Consider the following 18258-nt stretch of genomic DNA (forward strand, 5'->3'; position numbering starts at 1 on the left):
ATTAGTAAGCAGATGAATGAGTGAGTTAGGTTAGGACAAGTGAAGTGAGGTTAGGTAAGTAGACCGCATCATCACTGGCATTCACATCCTGTGCCAAGCTGTAGCTCAAATTGTCCACGTGCCGAACCAGGATGGGCACAACCGGCCATGGTTCAGTGTGCGACCTTGAGCTCACCAAACAATAGTTCAGTGTTGTCAGTTAGCACGTCACTCAGCTAGTGGTATCTCAGAATGAGTGCCATGTAGTCAGTCACCTAAACCAGGCAGCCAGTCTGTTAGCCAATTTGTTCACCCATCGGATTAATACGCCGTTATCCAGACGCATTGAGTTTCTCAACGTTTCATCTTTTTGTTCAATCATACAACCCTTCATAGCATTCTCACTCCCAGGTTCGTTATTCTACTACCTAATTTCTTCGATCATTCATTATACAGTTTGCCTGCTTGACAATTTGCCAAACACACAGATACGCAGTCGATCAGCTTGCGAATTAGTGAGCCAGACATACAGTTAGCCAAATAGTCAGGCTGACTTAGTCAGTTATTCAAACAAATATTAATTCGGTATCTGCTGGAAAAGAATCTAGTGTTATGTATTCAGCCACTAGCAGCCAGCTGCAGCAGCCGCACCAGCATCCAGGCACAGTTCTCACAGTCGACAAGATATCCTATGATCATAAATTAGCTGTTCCCTGGTGCCCAGACTTGTGGGCGCCTCAGAGAGAGAGAGAGAGAGAGAGAGAGAGAGAGAGACTTGATCTGTAGGAATGTGACCTACTTTATATATATATATATATATATATATATATATATATATATATATATATATATATATATATATATATATATATACACACACACACACGGTAATCGGAGGATATGAAAACTAGGACAGTGAATGATGTTACGTATGTAAAATATGACATACACACAATTATCAGTAATGAAAATATGGCGGAATCAATGTTCCTGCAACTGTACTCACCCTCCCTAATCATAAACGCGGCCATGTCTTATGTTACTTGGGATTTCATTAAGTCGGGGTAGACTTAAGGGAAATGGAATTAAAGGGAATATAAAGTTGTAGAAATGGAAGTGTTGAGAGAGAGAGAGAGAGAGAGAGAGAGAGAGGAGAGGTTGCTTTTCTTCATTTCACTCACGAAGTCACATTCCTTTCAGTCATGTCCTCTCCACTCGCTCTGTTATGTGTTTATCTATTCATTTAATTTTTTCCATACCAAATACGAGTAGTACCTTGATCGCATGCAAGTAAACCATTTCTGGATCGGTTTCTCTTTGTCATTCACATTCCTTTAGCTGCATAGGTGTACAAGTGAATTTAAAACGACAGATATTTATTTTGTAACTTGGCTATTTGATTTGATATTACCATATTGAACGCTGCAGGATCAAAGAGAGAGAGAGAGAGAGAGAGAGAGAGAGAGAGAGAGAGAGAGAGAGAGAGCGAGCAGCCACATTATATGAGTAAAAGAATAAAAGTGTGCGATCTACGGTTGTTATTATATGTTATCGAGATTATCCTCTGTGTAAAGGATGACGTGGGCCTTTGGGTCTACATACAACTGTCGCTTGGTTTAAGCTGAACCAGAGTGTGTGGTTATTGTGTGGGAAAGCACAAAAATTTGTTAATATGGCAGTCTTGATAATCTATAATTCTTTACAACTGTATGGAGACACCTACTCATCACTCTTTCCTATTACAGGTGGTTGTTGCGGTGCCACTTCGAAGAAAACGATCGTGGGTGGGTGGGCGTGGGCGTGGTGGTTTGTCACAGACGTCCAGAGGCTGTCCTTGGAGGTAAGAGGTCTCTTCCTACTCATGGTTTTTCAAGCTGCGTCCTTAATACTCTGTGGAGGTATGTACGAGTCTGGCAGAGGTAAGGCGTGGTGGCTGCAGACCAGCGAGACGACATGGCGTGTGGCCTCTGGCGTGCCATGAGCCATCCCTGACCCTCACAGCGCTGGCTGACTGCATGTCACGGTTAAGTCCATTTTATCCTACTTTGCATATATCCGATGATGAAGTCCCCCATCCCCTCCGCCTCTCTCTCTCTCTCTCTCTCTCTCTCTCTCTCTCTCTCTCTCTCTCTCTCTCTCTCTCTCTCTCTCTCTCTCTCTCTCTCTCTCTCTCAGGAACGTAGCATATTACTTACCACTGTGTGTGTGTGTGTGTGTATATATATATATATATATATATATATATATATATATATATATATATATATATATATATATATATATATATATATATATATATATATATATATATATATATATATATATATATATATATATATATATATATATATATATATATATATATATATATATATTTATATATATTTTTTTTTTTTTTTTTTTTTTATGAAATAGGGGAAACTGCCCAAGGGCAACAAAAAATAAGAAGTAAAGGCCCACTTGATTGCCATTTACCTAAAAGATTAAGAGAGTTAGCCAAAAATCTGAGACAAATGTCTTGAAACCTTCCTCTTAAAAGAAGTCAAATCATAGGAAGATGGAAATACAGAAGCAGGTAGGGAGTTCCAGAGTTTACCAGTGAAAGGTATGAATGATTGAGAGTACTGGTTAACTTTTGTATTAGTGAGTTGGACAGAATAGGTGTAAGAGGAAAAAGAAAGCCTTGTGTAATGAGGCCACAGGAGGATAGGAGGCATGCAGTTAGCAAGATCAGAAGAGCAGTTAGCATGAAAGTAATGATAAAAGATAGCAAGGGATGCAACATTCCAGTGGTAAGAAAAAGGCAGAAGACAGTCAGTCAGAGGAGGGGAATTGATGAGATGAAAAGCTTTTGATATATGTATGTATGTATTCATGTATTTATCTATTTATTTATAAGTACAAAATTTAGAATATGCTGATCAGTAGTGATGCTAATAATTATGATAATTTTAATGATAATAAAAATTATAGTGGTAATTGTAACTAATAATAATAATAATAATAATAATAATAACATTAATAATGATAATAACAATGATTTTAATGATTATACATCTTTCATTACTTATCATTTTATGAAATCAGTTCTATTTTATTTTATGTAGCTTAGAAAAATAAAAAATTCCAAAAAATTCATGGTTTATGTCATGTGTAGGTAGTGTTAGAAATGGAGTCTTCAGTGGTGTGCATGTGCCTTATTTCTTCTTTGCACTACAGGTGATCACACTGAATCCTCGTTGTGAGAATGTGGAGACCTCCTTGGGTGTGCAAGTGACAGTGACAGGTGTGGCACAGGTCAAGGTGATGAAGGAGGAGAAGGTTCTCAAGATTGCCTCTGAGCAGTTCCTTGGTATGACACCTGAGGACATCAGGGGCACCATCCTAATGACACTTGAGGGTCATCTTAGGGCCATCCTGGGTAAGGCAAAGAAGTTTCTTTTAATATGTTGATAGAATGAAGCCAAAAGCCAAGTCAGTTTTCAGTGTGATGTTATTGCCATGTTGAACACATGAAGACTGTAGATAAGTGATGTGTGCCTTCCAGGTAACATGTATTAGTATTATGTTACACCACACGCAAACACATTTACACACTCCTTATGCATACATGCAACACTGTACACTAGACGCGGCAACACCGCATAGAGACAAGCTGTCCCACGTGTCCTGGTCGGTGGGTTCCACACCATGCTCTGTAACTTTTAGGAGAATACAGAACTTACTACAGTTACCCGGTCTGTTTCTACCACCCCTTAAAGAAGCAGTCCTGTGGATACTCCAGATCCACAATCCACACGGCTCAGTGAAGTAGAAGCTCCCTACAGTGACATGGTTCTTCGGGACACCACCACTACCACCAAGGCACCGCCAGTTATCTCGCCTCACTAGACTTTTCGAGTGTAGTGCTGCGACCCCCCGTACAGTTCCCGTGCTTGTACAGTGCTGGTGACTGTGACAATGATACAGTGTTTGCACAGTGACTGTACCGTCGTTTACAGTGACAATGATGTTGAGTGTTAATGCAGTGGCAGTGTTGTGCATTGTGTTAGTGAACTTTCGGGCAGTGACAGTGCTTTCGCAGTGAGTGTCATGCAGTGCCAATGTTTTGTGTAGTGACAGTGTTTGTGCCGTGCATTTCCTGTGACTTTGTGGCTCTTGTGTGTACCCTAGCTTCCCTCATAGCCCCTCCAAAGCTGGAGCGCTGTACCATACACCCTCCGTCATTCATGGCCGCAGGGTAACTGGCGCGAGTGCGAGCGTCTCCCCTCGCCCCGCCCTGCACTGCCCACACACACACGCACGCACACTCACTCAGCTGATGCCCGTACTACCACTGCAAACTTATACTTTCTTTAAAAATACTGCCTTTGTCATTCCTTGCTCATTCAGTTCACCAAGGCCTGACAACTGCATACATCACCATGAGCTTCCAGCCACATCCTGAGGACACTGACGACACTCCACATGTACAGGTGGAGGTGGACAACAGCCATCAGGATGCAGTGTGTGGAGCTGTGGGTGGAACACTACGTTACCAGATGCCTCCACTTCCACCACTCACACCCCACTACACCCACCCCACTTCTGTCCCGGGAGCAAAACTTCTTCACCTTATCAAGTTCCTGGAACAAACGAGGATACAGGATGAAGCCAGAAGATGCCAGGAGGACGAGTTACGGCGCCGGGAGGAAGCAGACCGCTTCACGACGTAACTTTAATTGTTCACCCCACTTGCTACTCGGCCTTCTTCACCCGGCACGGCTCCACCTGCAACCGTGGTCTCTTCACCGCCAGGAACTCCATCCAGCACTTCCACAAGCTCATCAGTGCCCCCTCCACAGAAGGCGATTGCTCAGAATCCGCCTCCTCTACGTGCTGATGCTACCTTCAAAGTTTTTCGCAAGTTGCGACAGTGCTGGGATGATTATTCAGTCATGGTGGACATGTCTAAGCTTCCACGCCAGAAACAACTGATCCAGCTCAGAATGTGCTTGACTCTAGACACAGAGAGCTTTAGAGCACACACTGAACAACCCTCCTGACACTGATAAAACTGTGGAAGAAGTCTTAGACGTGCTACAGGACCACGTCAAAAGCCTTCGCAATGAAGCCCTTCGTCGCAGAAAACTCCTCAGCTGCAGGCAGCGAGAGGGCGAGGTTTTCTCCGACTTCTATGTCTGACTGAAGCACAATGCAGAGGAGATAGATGTCTGCCCTGGTGGTTCGTCAGTCTGCCAGGAAACACAGCTCAAAATGATTATTCTCATGGGTGTGAGAGATGAAGAGTTAGTGCAGAAACTCATTTCTCTTGACTTCTACAGGAAGTAATAAACACCTGCAGGTCTTATGTAGCCACCAGAAATGCCACTTCCGCCATTTGTGCCCCACCCCAGCTGTGTGCCACCTCCACTTACAAGAAGCAGAAAGGGCAAGGTAAAGGAACTCCTTCACCCACACCTGCCAAACTTGCTTCACTCTGCCAGTGTTGTGCAAGACGACACAGCCCTTCTGACAAGTGCCCAGCTGCAGATAGCACCTACGACAACTGTGGACGCCAGGGTCGCCAGTCCAGGACACAGAAATGCCCTCCTATCACCGCTCAATGCCGGCTTTGCAGTCGTTTGGGTCACTTTGACAAGTTCTGCAAACAGAAACCTAAGTCTGCAACGAAGCATTGCCCCTCCAGTGCTACACAGAAATCCAGTTGCCACCGTGTGGTATCTCCTTTCCATACGCCCCAACCTGTGTGCATTCTTCTTACCTACGGTGACGTCACTTCCCAGATCCACATGCTGCCTGACACAGGTGCTGATATTACTGTTGTTGGACTCCAGCATATGGGCTCCCTGCAGATACCACAGGACAGCCTGACGCCTCTACCTGCCACCACAACAGTGACTGCAGACGGCTCGGCTCACCCATGACACCTGCCCTGGGTACCTTTCAAGCAACCCTCACCCTCGGCAAGCGTTCCTGTTCTGCTACGATACAGGTCCACCAAGGTGTCATGACTCCACTGCTGTCCATTGGCCACTGTCAAGAGTTGGCATCATATTTCCTGACTTCCCCAAGCCGATTTTGGAAGTCAAACATGTGAACAGGTGTGGAGAGCTGCCCCTCCCTCCCATCAAATCCCCTGCTGCGGCCAGAGAGTTCTTCTTATGCAAATTCAAGGATGTGCTGGTCTCCAAGGAGGATCTGAGGACAGCCCACCTCAAGCTTATGGCAGGCCCTCCCATGAGGATTCACCTTAAGGAGAATGCAGTGCCCTTCGCCATCAATACACCTTGTCAGATTCCTTTTGCCTTTAGACAACAAGTGAAGGAGGAACTTGACTCTATGGTTGCTCAGGGTATAATTAAACCCACAGGTGACGGGCCTTCGGAGTGGTGCCACCCCCTTGTGGTAGTCCCCAAGGATACGGGAGTATGCATCACTGTGGATCTCACCAAACTGAACAGCCAAGTTTCCCGCCCAACCCACCCTTCACCCACTCCTTTCTCTGCTATTCGGAGTGTGGACCCGAAGGCAAGGTACTTTTCTACTGCAGGTGCCCTCTGTGGTATTGGCAGCTGGAATTGGCTGAAGAGGACCAGCGACTCACCACCTTCATTACCCCATTCGGGAGGTTCAAACATTGAAGAGGACCAATGGGCTTTGCAGCTACGGGCGACGCTTTCTGCCTCCGTGGTGACATGGCCTTGCACAGTTTACAGAACTGTGTCAAAGTTGTCGATGACATCCTCCTCTACAATGAGAACTTCACCACCCACATCCATGAAATGCTTACCAGGTGCCATACGAATGGCATCACCCTAAACAGAGACAAGTTTGTCATTGCTGCACCTTCTGCTACATTCTGTGGGTACCAACTCACTGAAGAAGGCATCTCAGCAAACCCCAATAAAGTAAAGGTGATCAAGGAGTTTCCTACTCCGACCAACTTGACTGATCTCCGGTCATTTATGGGATTGGTGAACCAGCTCACAGATTTTACACCTGAGATCGCCTCTACAGCTCAGCCCTTACGGCCCCTCATGAGCCCCAAGAGAGCGTTCACCTGGACGACTGATCATGATGAGGCTTTCCGCAGAGTCAAGGAAGCTCTTCAGAGTCCACCAGTGCTTGCCCCCTTTGATCCTGTCAGACCAGTTGTCCTCCAGACTGATGCTTCTCGCCTCCACGGGATCAGGTATGCCCTGCTATAGGACCATGGCAACGGGCAACTTCGTCTAGTTCAGTGTGACTCCCGTTTCCTTGCCGACCCTGAGACTCGGTATGCCACCATTGAGCTGGAGATGTTGGCTGTAGTCTGGGCCATGTCCAAGTGTTGGCTGTATCTCAGAGGTTTGCAGCACTTCACCCTCATGACAGATCACCGGCCACTTATCCCAATCCTCAACCACTACACACTGGATGCAGTCGAGAATTCTTGCCTTCAGCACCTCAAGGATAAGATTGCATCCTACCTGTACAAAGCAGTGTGGCGTGCAGGCAAGCAGTTTGCCAGCCACGACTTCCGGGACTTCATGGAGCGATGGGGTGTTCACCATGTGATGTCTTCACCACACTACCCGCAGTCAATTGGACATGCTGAGGCTGCTGTGAAGTCGGTCAAGCACCTGATTCTGAAAACAGCATCTTCCGGCAAGATCGACTGCGAGCAGTTTGCCCACGGTCTCCTGGAACTGCGGAACACTCCAGATGCTACAGTCCGCTCCCCTGCACAGATCCTGTATGGTCACCCTCTGCGCTCATGCATCCCTGCCCACCCTAAGTCCTTTGCAAAGGAATGGCAGGCCAAAGCCGAGGAGTGTGACCGCCGGGCAGCCGCCCGTGCTGCGCAAGTGCAGGCGCAGTACGACAGCTATGCTCATCCCCTTTCCAGGTTGAGTGCCGGGCAAACAGTTCGGATTTAGGACCCAATCTCTCACCGATGGGACAAGGTTGGACTTGTCATGGGCTGCGGCAGGTCATGGGATTATGAGGTGCGTCTCCCCAGCGGCCAAGTGTTGTGGAGAAATCGCCGCTTTCTTCGACAAGTGCCATTTTTGAGTGGTGATCCCTCCCCTGCTATCCCTGTGGCTCCTTGCTTGGACATTGAACAGTCCTTAGTTTCCCACCCTCCAGTGGTCCCATGCAGATCTCAGAGTCTTATGGACAAGAAGCTTGCTCGAGATGGACCTACGAGCGTGAGGGGGGAGGAAGGTGTAGATAAGTGATGTGTGCCTTCCAGGTAACATGTATTAGTATTATGTTACACCACACGCAAACACATTTACACACTCCTTATGCATACATGCAACACCGTACACTAGACGCGGCAACACCGCATAGCCAGACGAGCTTCTCCACGTGTCCTGGTCGGTGGGCTCCACACCACGCTCTGTAACTTTTAGGAGAATACAGAACCTACTACAGTTACCTGGTCTGTTTCTGTCACCCCTTAAAGAAGCGGTCCCGTGGATACTCCAGATCCACAATCCACAAAAACTTTTTTTTTATGCTATGTCCTATATATATAGCCTGTAGTTATACTTGAAGAGTATGTATGGGGAGCGCTCTTCAGCTTCCATCCATTAGTGGCGCAGGCTATTTTGTTTATAGTGGTGCCCATATTAGGGCTCATATCACCACCCAAGCTCATCTTTGAAGTAACCACCTAGAATCGAGATCATGGTGACATGTAGGTAACTTTAAACCACTGAACAAATGGCAAAGTTTCAAGGTGGTATGTGGTGGGATTTGAACCTACACGTGGACTGACTGACTGAGGAGAGTGTATATAGATAAAGTTCAAGATCCTAATAGAAGAGAGAACACTTGGGAAGTGAACAGCTAAGGTAAAGCAGTACATATGTGAAGTAAATATTAGTGGAGATCATTACTAATGTTGAGGTGTAGATGGCTGGTGACATACTGATGTTTCAAAATTTTGCATCTTTATAGCTCTTATTCTTCACAGTAAGGAAAATTACTCATACCTTAGACAAATGTTTTGCATTATAATAACTTATGGCATGCTATAAACTCTACTTCTATTTTTCAGAACATGTAGTTATTTATTGTAGAAGCTCAAGAATTACAATTTTCTATATATCTTGGCTGCCACAAATGTTATATATTACAGTGGTACCTCGAGATACGAAATTAATTAATTCCGGAGTGGCTTTTGTATTGTGATTTTTTCATATAATGAGTCGCGTTTTACATGTAAATCGCCTAATTTGTTCCAAGCCCTACAAAAAGACCACATTAAATTTTATAAGGCTAAAACCAGAATGAAATAAGAGCCAAATACATTTGAATCATTCAATATACCTAACCTAACCATTAATACCTGTAAATGAAGTAGATCATAGAACATAATGCAGTAATAAACGAAAAATAATAATACGAAAATTATACAAAAATGTGGAACTTTACCTTTCATTTCCAGAGAAAGCATCCTCTTCTTCTTTCGTTGAACATCAACATTCTTGGGACCCATGGCCATAGAATTACGGGTTGAATAAAAGCAACACAGAACAACACGAAAACTGAACAATAGCAAATGCCGAAATGAAATACTGGCGGGATACCAACAAAACATGCAACTGATGCATGATGAGAAAGATTCAGCCTATAGGAAAGCAGGATCATGGTACTGAGCATGATGGGAAAGATTCTGACCAATAGGAGAGCAGGATCTTATGGCGTGAATTTAAAAATTTTCTGTGTGCGGGAATTTCAAGTTTTGTTTCATATCTTTTGTATGCTGAGTAATTTTTCATAATATGAAGCGATAAAATCATCACATATCATTTCGTAAAATGAAATTTTCGTATACAGAAGCTTTCGTATCTCGAGGTACCACTGTACTTACAACCATCACTGTGTCAACGTGAAGTTGGTATTCATTGGTCCATGAGGCTGATTACAGCTTAATTGTGAAAAACGAGCAAAAATTTTAAGAAATACAGTAAAGTCCCGGGTTACGTCGGTCTCGCGTTACGTCAAACTCATAGTTACGTCAGTCCACTATAAGGCAATTTAAGATTAAAAAAATTGAAAATTTATAAATCGTAAAGCGCGGGATTTATTGTCATTGTTGGCCACCAGGCCTTGATTTACAGCCGTGGGGGGCCGAGCGTCTCTGTACAGTGTTGCCACGTTTTCGCTACTGTTCTGTTACTCTCTCTCTCTCTCTCTCTCTCTCTCTCTCTCTCTCTCTCTCTCTCTCTCTCTCTCTCTCTCTCTCTCTCTCTCTCTTAGATTCTTTAGTAAGTCATTTATAATTGTATATATATATATATATATATATATATATATATATATATATATATATATATATATATATATATATAAATTACTGTAAAACCAGTAAATGTGAGCATTTTATCTTATAATTATAGCAACTATACTACTATTCGGCCTGGGAACCCAGGCCAGGCTGGGTTCATCAGTATTGCCGCCACTCACAAGACTTCTATTTTTTTTTTTTTTTTTTTTTTTTTTTTTTTTTTTTTCTTTGGATAATAGATTATTTATTTTTTCCAGGCTCATTATCTTATATCTGTAACACTGATATTATTACACACCCTAAACATACGCTAAGTACCATTATAAGTTACTACAGTTGATATATATATATATATATATATATATATATATATATATATATATATATATATATATATATATATATGTAAGTGAGTGGCACGAGGTCAGTCACGTCGCCACCACAATGTGTCAAGGCCACCAGCTGGGTGTGGGAGAGTTGCTGCTCGCAAGTGAATAATGCTTTTTTTTTCACTTAGGTATTGGCATATACCAACTATTTTGTAAAAATAGAAACTACACATTAGCTTGGCTTACGAATTATGAATGCAATTATGCCTCACCCTTGAAATTACTGTAAAAACCAGTAAATGTGAGCATTTTATCTTATAATTATAGCAACTTCTCGTACTACTATTCGGCCTGGGAACCCAGGCCAGGCTGGGTTCATCAGTATTGCCGCCACTCACAAGACTTCTACTTTTTTTTTTTTTTTTTTTTTTTTTTTTACTTTGGATAATAGATTATTTATTTTTTCCAGGCTCATTATCTTATATCTGTAACACTGATATTATTACACACCCTAAACATACGCTAAGTACCATTATAAGTTACTACAGTTGATATCAGCAACACTGTTGAATATGTATGCCATGTTTGTATGGTACTATATAGTTTTTTTTATGCATATGATGGTTACTGTTGATTCAGCCATCTATACACAGAAGTCGAAATTTTATATATCTGAATTGATGGTATTTGCGATGCCTTGTACACCAATAACTTCCATTTCACATCGCATTTTTGGGAAACGTGGCAGCACTGTAGAGCTACCCTTGCCCCATCACAGCTAGAAATTGAGCCCAGTCAGACTATAGTGGTTACCCGCCACACTGCCCGCCTCACGCTTGAATACAATAACACCCTGCCTCAGTTCCACCACACCGTCACCCCTGGCAAGTGTTATCCTACTTCTGCATTTACTGACTCAAGTTCTTAGTATCTTGCTCAATGGCACCAAAGAGAAAACTCCTTAGTGACAGCAGTGATGCTAAGAAAAGGAAAACCATTACGCTACAAGAAAAAGAGGACATAATTAAAAGACATGAGAAGGGAGGCAGCAGCTGTGTGTGAGGGAGGGAGGAAGAAAGTGGGAAGCCCGTTACCATGAAAACGGGGAGGTTGACGACCTTGAGGGCTTGCACACCCATCACAACAATAACAACTCCGGAGCCTTCGCCTGGGCCACACGACACTCGCAGCTCACTTGCACCGTCTGCGTCTGTCTGATGATCTCTATTGCCCTTTCCTATTGCATTTCCTGCTTCGCTGCCCACGCTTCTACTCCCACCGCACTGCACAACAACGCTCCCAGCTGTCCGCCCTGGGCGTCACAACATTCGACCTGCCCACCCTCCTGGCAGCCTCAGGCGTCCACCCCTCTCAGCAACCTGCAGTCCTTCGCGTTCGCGGCCCTAATCAACAACAAAAACAAGCTTGTGTTTCATATTCCTACATAGTTGTAAATAATATAACAATATAACCTTTAACTTGCCTGAATGACCATAAACAATGATTGGTTGAAAACTTGATAATATGCTGTGAAATGTACGGAAGCTCGAGTTACGTACAAAATGAACTTATGTCATGTTTCAGGAACGTAACTCTGATGTAAACCGAGACCTTACTATACATAGATGCTTCAAAATATTAGAGCCTTTGTACAATGAGAAGTATTATTTGTTGAATGGAAACCTGTTGCTGTCATGATATCTGAAGCATTGTGAATATATGTACACTTCCAGGAAATATGATTACTGTTTACACAAAATGGCTAGAATAGCTAGGGATCAGGAGACAATATGAAATTTATGACTTGTGGATATTGTCCTAGATAGCTATAGTCTTCCAAATCTAAATGAGGCTTTCTAAATGTGGCTTTCTAGTGGTGCTCCTTAGGGAATAACAGGCCTTCCAGCTCTGCCAAGTCTACTTGAACTAGCAAATTAGAGCTCCGTGTACATAAGTAAGAGGCATATAAAATGCTTTAGCGAAAATACAGTATCATCAAATATTTAAAGAAAATATTAAAGGAAAAATTAACGTTCTACGCTTATGATATGCATATCACAATAATAAACACCAACAGACCTGTGTAACAGTGTTGCTGTGAAAACGTTATAATCTTTATCAACGTTTACCATATTTCTTAGTAAGACAAATAGTGCATTAACTGTGTTCCATATACAATACGAATGAACATCTAAAAAAATTAGATAAGAAAAAATATTTTTGACTCCATTCATGCAGCAACACTCATTACTATCCAAGAAGCAGCCTGCCTACGAGACACAGGAGGGTAACAAGTTCATGTGTCATGGTGGTAGATACCTATCCCACACACACACACACACACACACATAGTGCAAATTTAAGGATGGAAATTGAATACAGTCATGAGGAAGGATTGTCATGAGAGAGAGAGAGAGAGAGAGAGAGAGAGAGAGAGAGAGAGAGAGTAAATGGAGGTGAGAGAGGAAGGGAGAGAGTGATAAAGGAGAGGTGGATCAGGTCACACACTTGGCCATTCAAATTCTGGGTGAAATGTGGCAGCAGTGGAAGGCCTGCTATTACCTAATGAGACATGTCAAAAAGCTGTGTTTAGATTTGGAAGACTATAGATATGCTTCGTGGTTGGAGGCTTACACTTAAAGCCTGACATCAGAAATTTCTTTGGGAAAGCATGAATTTTTATTTCTCCCTCTCATAATGACCAATGATCATGATGAGATGTCTTATATTCTTTTTCCTCCACAGCTACCTTGACAGTTGAGGAGGTATACCAGGACCGTGACCAGTTTGCCCAGTTGGTAAGGGAGGTAGCAGGCATGGATGTAGGCAGGATGGGCATTGAGATTTTGTCCTTTACTATCAAGGTAAGATGAAGAAGGCAGTTGTTTTACCATTTTATCCATACACTGATTTTCTTTTTAATTTTCAGTCTTGCTATAAGCCTTGAGGCTTCATGGCCAAGAAGACCTGGCTTGTATTTTAAGTTGGAACAGTTCTTTATGTGCTGATTACACAAGACACATAAAAGAGAACTAACTGTCTGGCTATATCCTTTCCAAAAGTTATTTTTTTTCCTTTCTCTCTCTCTCTCTCTCTCTCTCTCTCTCTCTCTCTCTCTCTCTCTCTCTCTCTCTCTCTCTCTCTCTCTCTCTCTCTCTCTCTCTCCATGTTCTAAAGAGTAGCTCTATATTAGTGTTGCTTGAACCTGAGCTTTAGTTTTTCCTCCTAGATTATGGTTCCACTTTAATAAACATTGATCAAGTTAAATAAGAGACAAATAGATAAAAAAAGACATACACCAGCAAGAAAGTTTGTTTTGATTGAAGAAGCAGGCATAGGTGGAAATCTGCTTTGAGAGTGGGATGAGAGACAATTAATTGATTTAAATGGAAGAATTAAGTCCGGGAAGCAAGTCTAGTGCATTTACTTGTGATGTCCTTTTGATCATTTTGAAGACAGCTTTGATAAGAGACTGACATCATGTACTTCAATAATATATGTATATTGTGGAATCTTAACCCATTCTCTGTAGTTTTGTATTAGAGCTATATTGTATGAACTAGCATTTGGTTCCTTTTAATGATATATTTAAGTCTTAATTTTATTCTTTATCTTTATTCCATTCTAAGATTACCATAACATGAAAATGATTGTCATATTCTTTGAAACTTTTCTAGTCTGATTAGTCATATAGTACTAGAAGACTGTTAATGTATCTTATGTGTCAGTGATAGTTTTTCTTGCATTGTGTGGATGCAGAATTTTTCCTTATTTCTCTGCTTAGGAAATAACACTAAAGGAAATTAAGATATCCCTTCCTGTTATATGATGTCATGAACTGTGTTTAGTATCACTTCTTTAGTCCAGAGTAATAAAGATGTGATGCTTTAATACTCAAGCATGCAAAGAGTAATTTGTATGCTAAAGAGGAAAATATTGAACAAGTATTTGACTGGATAAGAAAGCTGAATACTGATGTGGAGTGGCATTTCAGGATGTGTATGATCGTGTGGATTACCTTTCGTCCCTTGGGAAGTCCCAGACTGCAGCTGTGAAGAGAGATGCTGATATTGGTGTGGCTCAGGCTAATAGGGATGCTGGTATTAGGGTACATACACATTCATACTTTTTTCATTTTTTAAGAAATCTTAACCGCTTTACAATAAAGCTGAATAAAGATGTGTTATAATTTGAACTAGGATGTGTTGCCTGTTTTAAGTATCATTCACTTTTTTTTTTTTTTCTTTCCCCTTCGAGTGTAGGAGGCAGAGAATGAAAAGACAGCAATGGATGTCAAGTACACAACAGACACCAAAATTGAGGACAACGCCAGATTATATAAGCTGCAGAAGGCCCAGTTTGATCGTGAAATCAACACAGCTGTGAGTCATAGTTCCTTGTCTTTCCCAGAAAATGTGAACATATAAATAATTTAATGAATATGTGAAAGAAGCACAGATGTATGTTGCCTGGGCCCTTTTGAGGAGCAGGGATGTGTGCATACACTACAGTGTTTCTTTTCTACAGTGACTCCAGGGTGCTAATTCTAGATGTATGTTTGTGATATATAGTTTTATATTGACTAACTGTGTATAAAAGAAGTCCTGATAAAGCAGTTTTAAACTGAAAACTCCTCTACAATATATGGTATGTATTTAGGTAAAATGAAGTGACCTAGTCTTTTAAAGTATGGTTTACCTAATATTGCCTACTGTACCAGTTTTGATCTTGCCAGTTAAGAAATGTAAGTATAGTAAAATCTTTTACTTTTCTGACAAGAGAAAATAATAAATTCACAACTAATAAGTAAGATTAACTCAGTTGATTCATTAATAGACAAATGAATAAGAGTTAAAAAGTATCTATGTCATGTGAAGATGCAAGCATGTTCTCATATATATACCTGGAAGTTTAGTGAGCATCAAGTCTTGTTGCAGCTGTTAACTTAACAGCATGGTATGTCCACCATCAGCTGGTTGTTTTTCAGAATTGTGCACTACATGTAGGGTGATGTTGGGTAATACCATGCCAGGGGATGGACCATATAACCACCTTTAAAAAGAGAGAATTTAAGGCAGAGTTGTATTCGCAACACTATGATTGAACATGGTGATGATGATCAAGATGGGTGCTTCTGCTTCTCATGGGACAGTGCATGTGAATAGGAGATGAGATTTTAGATTTTTGTGCCATCAATGTAATTTCAAACATTCATTCATATTTTAGTGTTTCAGAACTTTGAATGTAACATGATCCAGTTTGTAAGGTATTGAATATTAATATTGGGCATATGTACTTGATATTTGATGATATACAGTGCTCATCACAGCATTATGCTGGGTGAGCACCTCAGCATTATGTCATATTGAAAAATAGTAGCCTATCATACAGGATTATGCAGCATTATGCAGGATACAAGCTATTAGCATGACGTCACTGCCTCCCAACACACTCACAATGCCGCCTCATTGCCTGTATGGCTGTCGTGGTGAGAGCAAGTGTTGCGCTGTTGTTCTCTCATTTGTGCCATCTTTTTTCTGTGTTTCCCTTGGTTTCTGGGCTACACCTTGGTGACTATGAGTAAAAGGAAGTTGTTAATGCCTGAAACTGTAGCTCATTTCATTGAACTTCACAAAGCTGGGCTCCAGACCAGAGAAATAGTGGCAAATGTTGGTATGAGTGAGGGATCTGTGAGAAACTGGTTGAAGTGTTTCAAGGACGACGATGATGTTGAGTTACCATCTGCTAAACCTCATTCTGGCTCCTCAAAGAAGACATCGGTACGTACTTTAACTGTGCTCAAAAGGTGTACTCTCATGCTGCCTTTTGAGCACAGTTAAAGTACATACAGATGTCTACTTTGAGGGACCAGGCCGAGGTTTAGCAGATGGTAACTCAACACCACTGTTGTTGTCCTTGAAATGCTTCAGCCATTTTCTCATAGATCCCTCACTTACACCAACATTTGCCACTATCTCTCTTGTCTGGAGCACAGCTTTGTGAAGTTCAATGAACTGAGCTACAGTTACAGGCATTAACGACTTCCTTTTACTCGTAGTCACCAAAGTGCAGCCCAGAAACCAAGGGAAATACAGACAAAAGATTGCGCGAGTGAGAGAACAACAGCGCAACACTTGCTCTCACTAAGACAGCCATGTAGGCAATGAGGTGGTACTGTGGTGTGTGTTGGGAGGCAGTGACGTCATACTATTGGCTGGTACCTGGCATAATGCTGTGAAGGAAGAAGACCTAACCTGTATAATACACCATTGTTTTTTGTTATTGCATTATGACGGTGCGCTCACCCAGCATAATGCCGTGACAAGCAATGTACGTGTGTACTTAGCTTTTATTCGACATTGTTGCCATGATATTGGTTTGAGGGCAACAAGGTTAGAAGGAGGCTTTCTGTATAATGTTGTGAAGGGGTGTAGCATACACAAATTTCTTATATATTTGATTTTTACTTACAAACAAGATAAAACTCTTATTTACTAGTTTAGTAGTACTGTATAGGAAGAAACGTAATGATCAGATGTTTATAATACTTAGTAAAAAATGCAATTGAGTAATGTAAGGATATACTTCACTTTGTGAAAAATAATACTGAAAAATCATGTTTAACTCTTTAAAGGTAAAATTGTTGGGCAGAAATATCCCTCAGGGAATAAATAGGCTACCTATGACACACAGCATATCAAAGCTAAGTTATTCCCTGTCTTCATTTAACATAAAATGAAGTAGTGATGGAAAATAGTTACAAAAAGCTCTACTTTTCTACGGTTTTGATAGTAAAACAATATAGGATGTATATTTGTTTTATATCTGACAACAAAATCTCTTATGATTTAAAATGCTTTTCATTGGTATTGCAGTGGTGAAATACATATGTAATATGAATCACTAAGATAATGCAGTTATGCCTTTTTTTTTAGCTGATTGATAGAACACTTTCTAAAATGTATTCTCTTCAGAAATTAATGTCATTTATTATAATTTGAAATTAATTTTTTTTAGGTCAAAATAACTGTATAAATTACCACTGTTGTAAAGTGATTTGTACAAAATGGAAATTCTTGTTGAATGACTAAAAAAAGGGTACTTTGTTTCCACCTGCAAAATTAATCTGTGTTGTAGGTAGTGTGTTCCCTGACAGACATTTCTGACCTACAGTTTTGTCTTCAAGATTCAAATCTGATATTTCAGAAATATTTTCTTACTAATAGTACAATATGCTCACACATCACCCTGCTAATGTGATTCCATTATATTTTGTTTAATTTCGTAACATTTTTGCCTGAGAAAAAAATCTTTGAAGGAACTTGTATTAAGCTCTGAATTTCATTTGCATGAATCATCAGATGATATACAGTAAAAGCTCAATTAGTCGGACCTTATGGGGGGAAAACCAGTCCGAGTAAGGTATTTGTCCGACTATGTGCAATAATGACCCGTTTTTACCCTTTTTTACCCTTTTTTTATTTTTTTTTTTTTGTACCTACTTCACTGTCATTCATTTTACACCCTCTACTGCATTTAGTTGCTGTAGAGGGTGTACTTAACCTTTTTGCAGCATTCTTAATCTCAATCTCTCGAACAGCAACCCCAACGCCCACCTGTTGCCGATGCCACTTCATTACAGCTTCCTCAAGTTTTTTCGATCTC

At 41.3% G+C, this 18258-nt stretch overlaps 1 protein-coding gene across 1 annotated transcript in view; it reads left to right on the forward strand.

Annotated features, from left to right (window-relative positions):
- The window catches only part of LOC123519767 (flotillin-2-like), a 99663-nt gene that overhangs the window by 26047 nt on the left and 55358 nt on the right, over positions 1–18258 (forward strand). The window contains exons 2-6 of the mRNA XM_045281273.1: positions 1725–1819; positions 3199–3400; positions 13339–13457; positions 14588–14701; positions 14856–14975. Of these exons, the coding sequence (XP_045137208.1) occupies positions 1725–1819; positions 3199–3400; positions 13339–13457; positions 14588–14701; positions 14856–14975 (650 nt within the window). The remainder of the gene's footprint in view (positions 1–1724; positions 1820–3198; positions 3401–13338; positions 13458–14587; positions 14702–14855; positions 14976–18258) is intronic.

Source organism: Portunus trituberculatus, chromosome 46 (assembly GCF_017591435.1).
Source record: "Portunus trituberculatus isolate SZX2019 chromosome 46, ASM1759143v1, whole genome shotgun sequence".
Lineage (NCBI taxonomy): Eukaryota > Metazoa > Arthropoda > Malacostraca > Decapoda > Portunidae > Portunus > Portunus trituberculatus.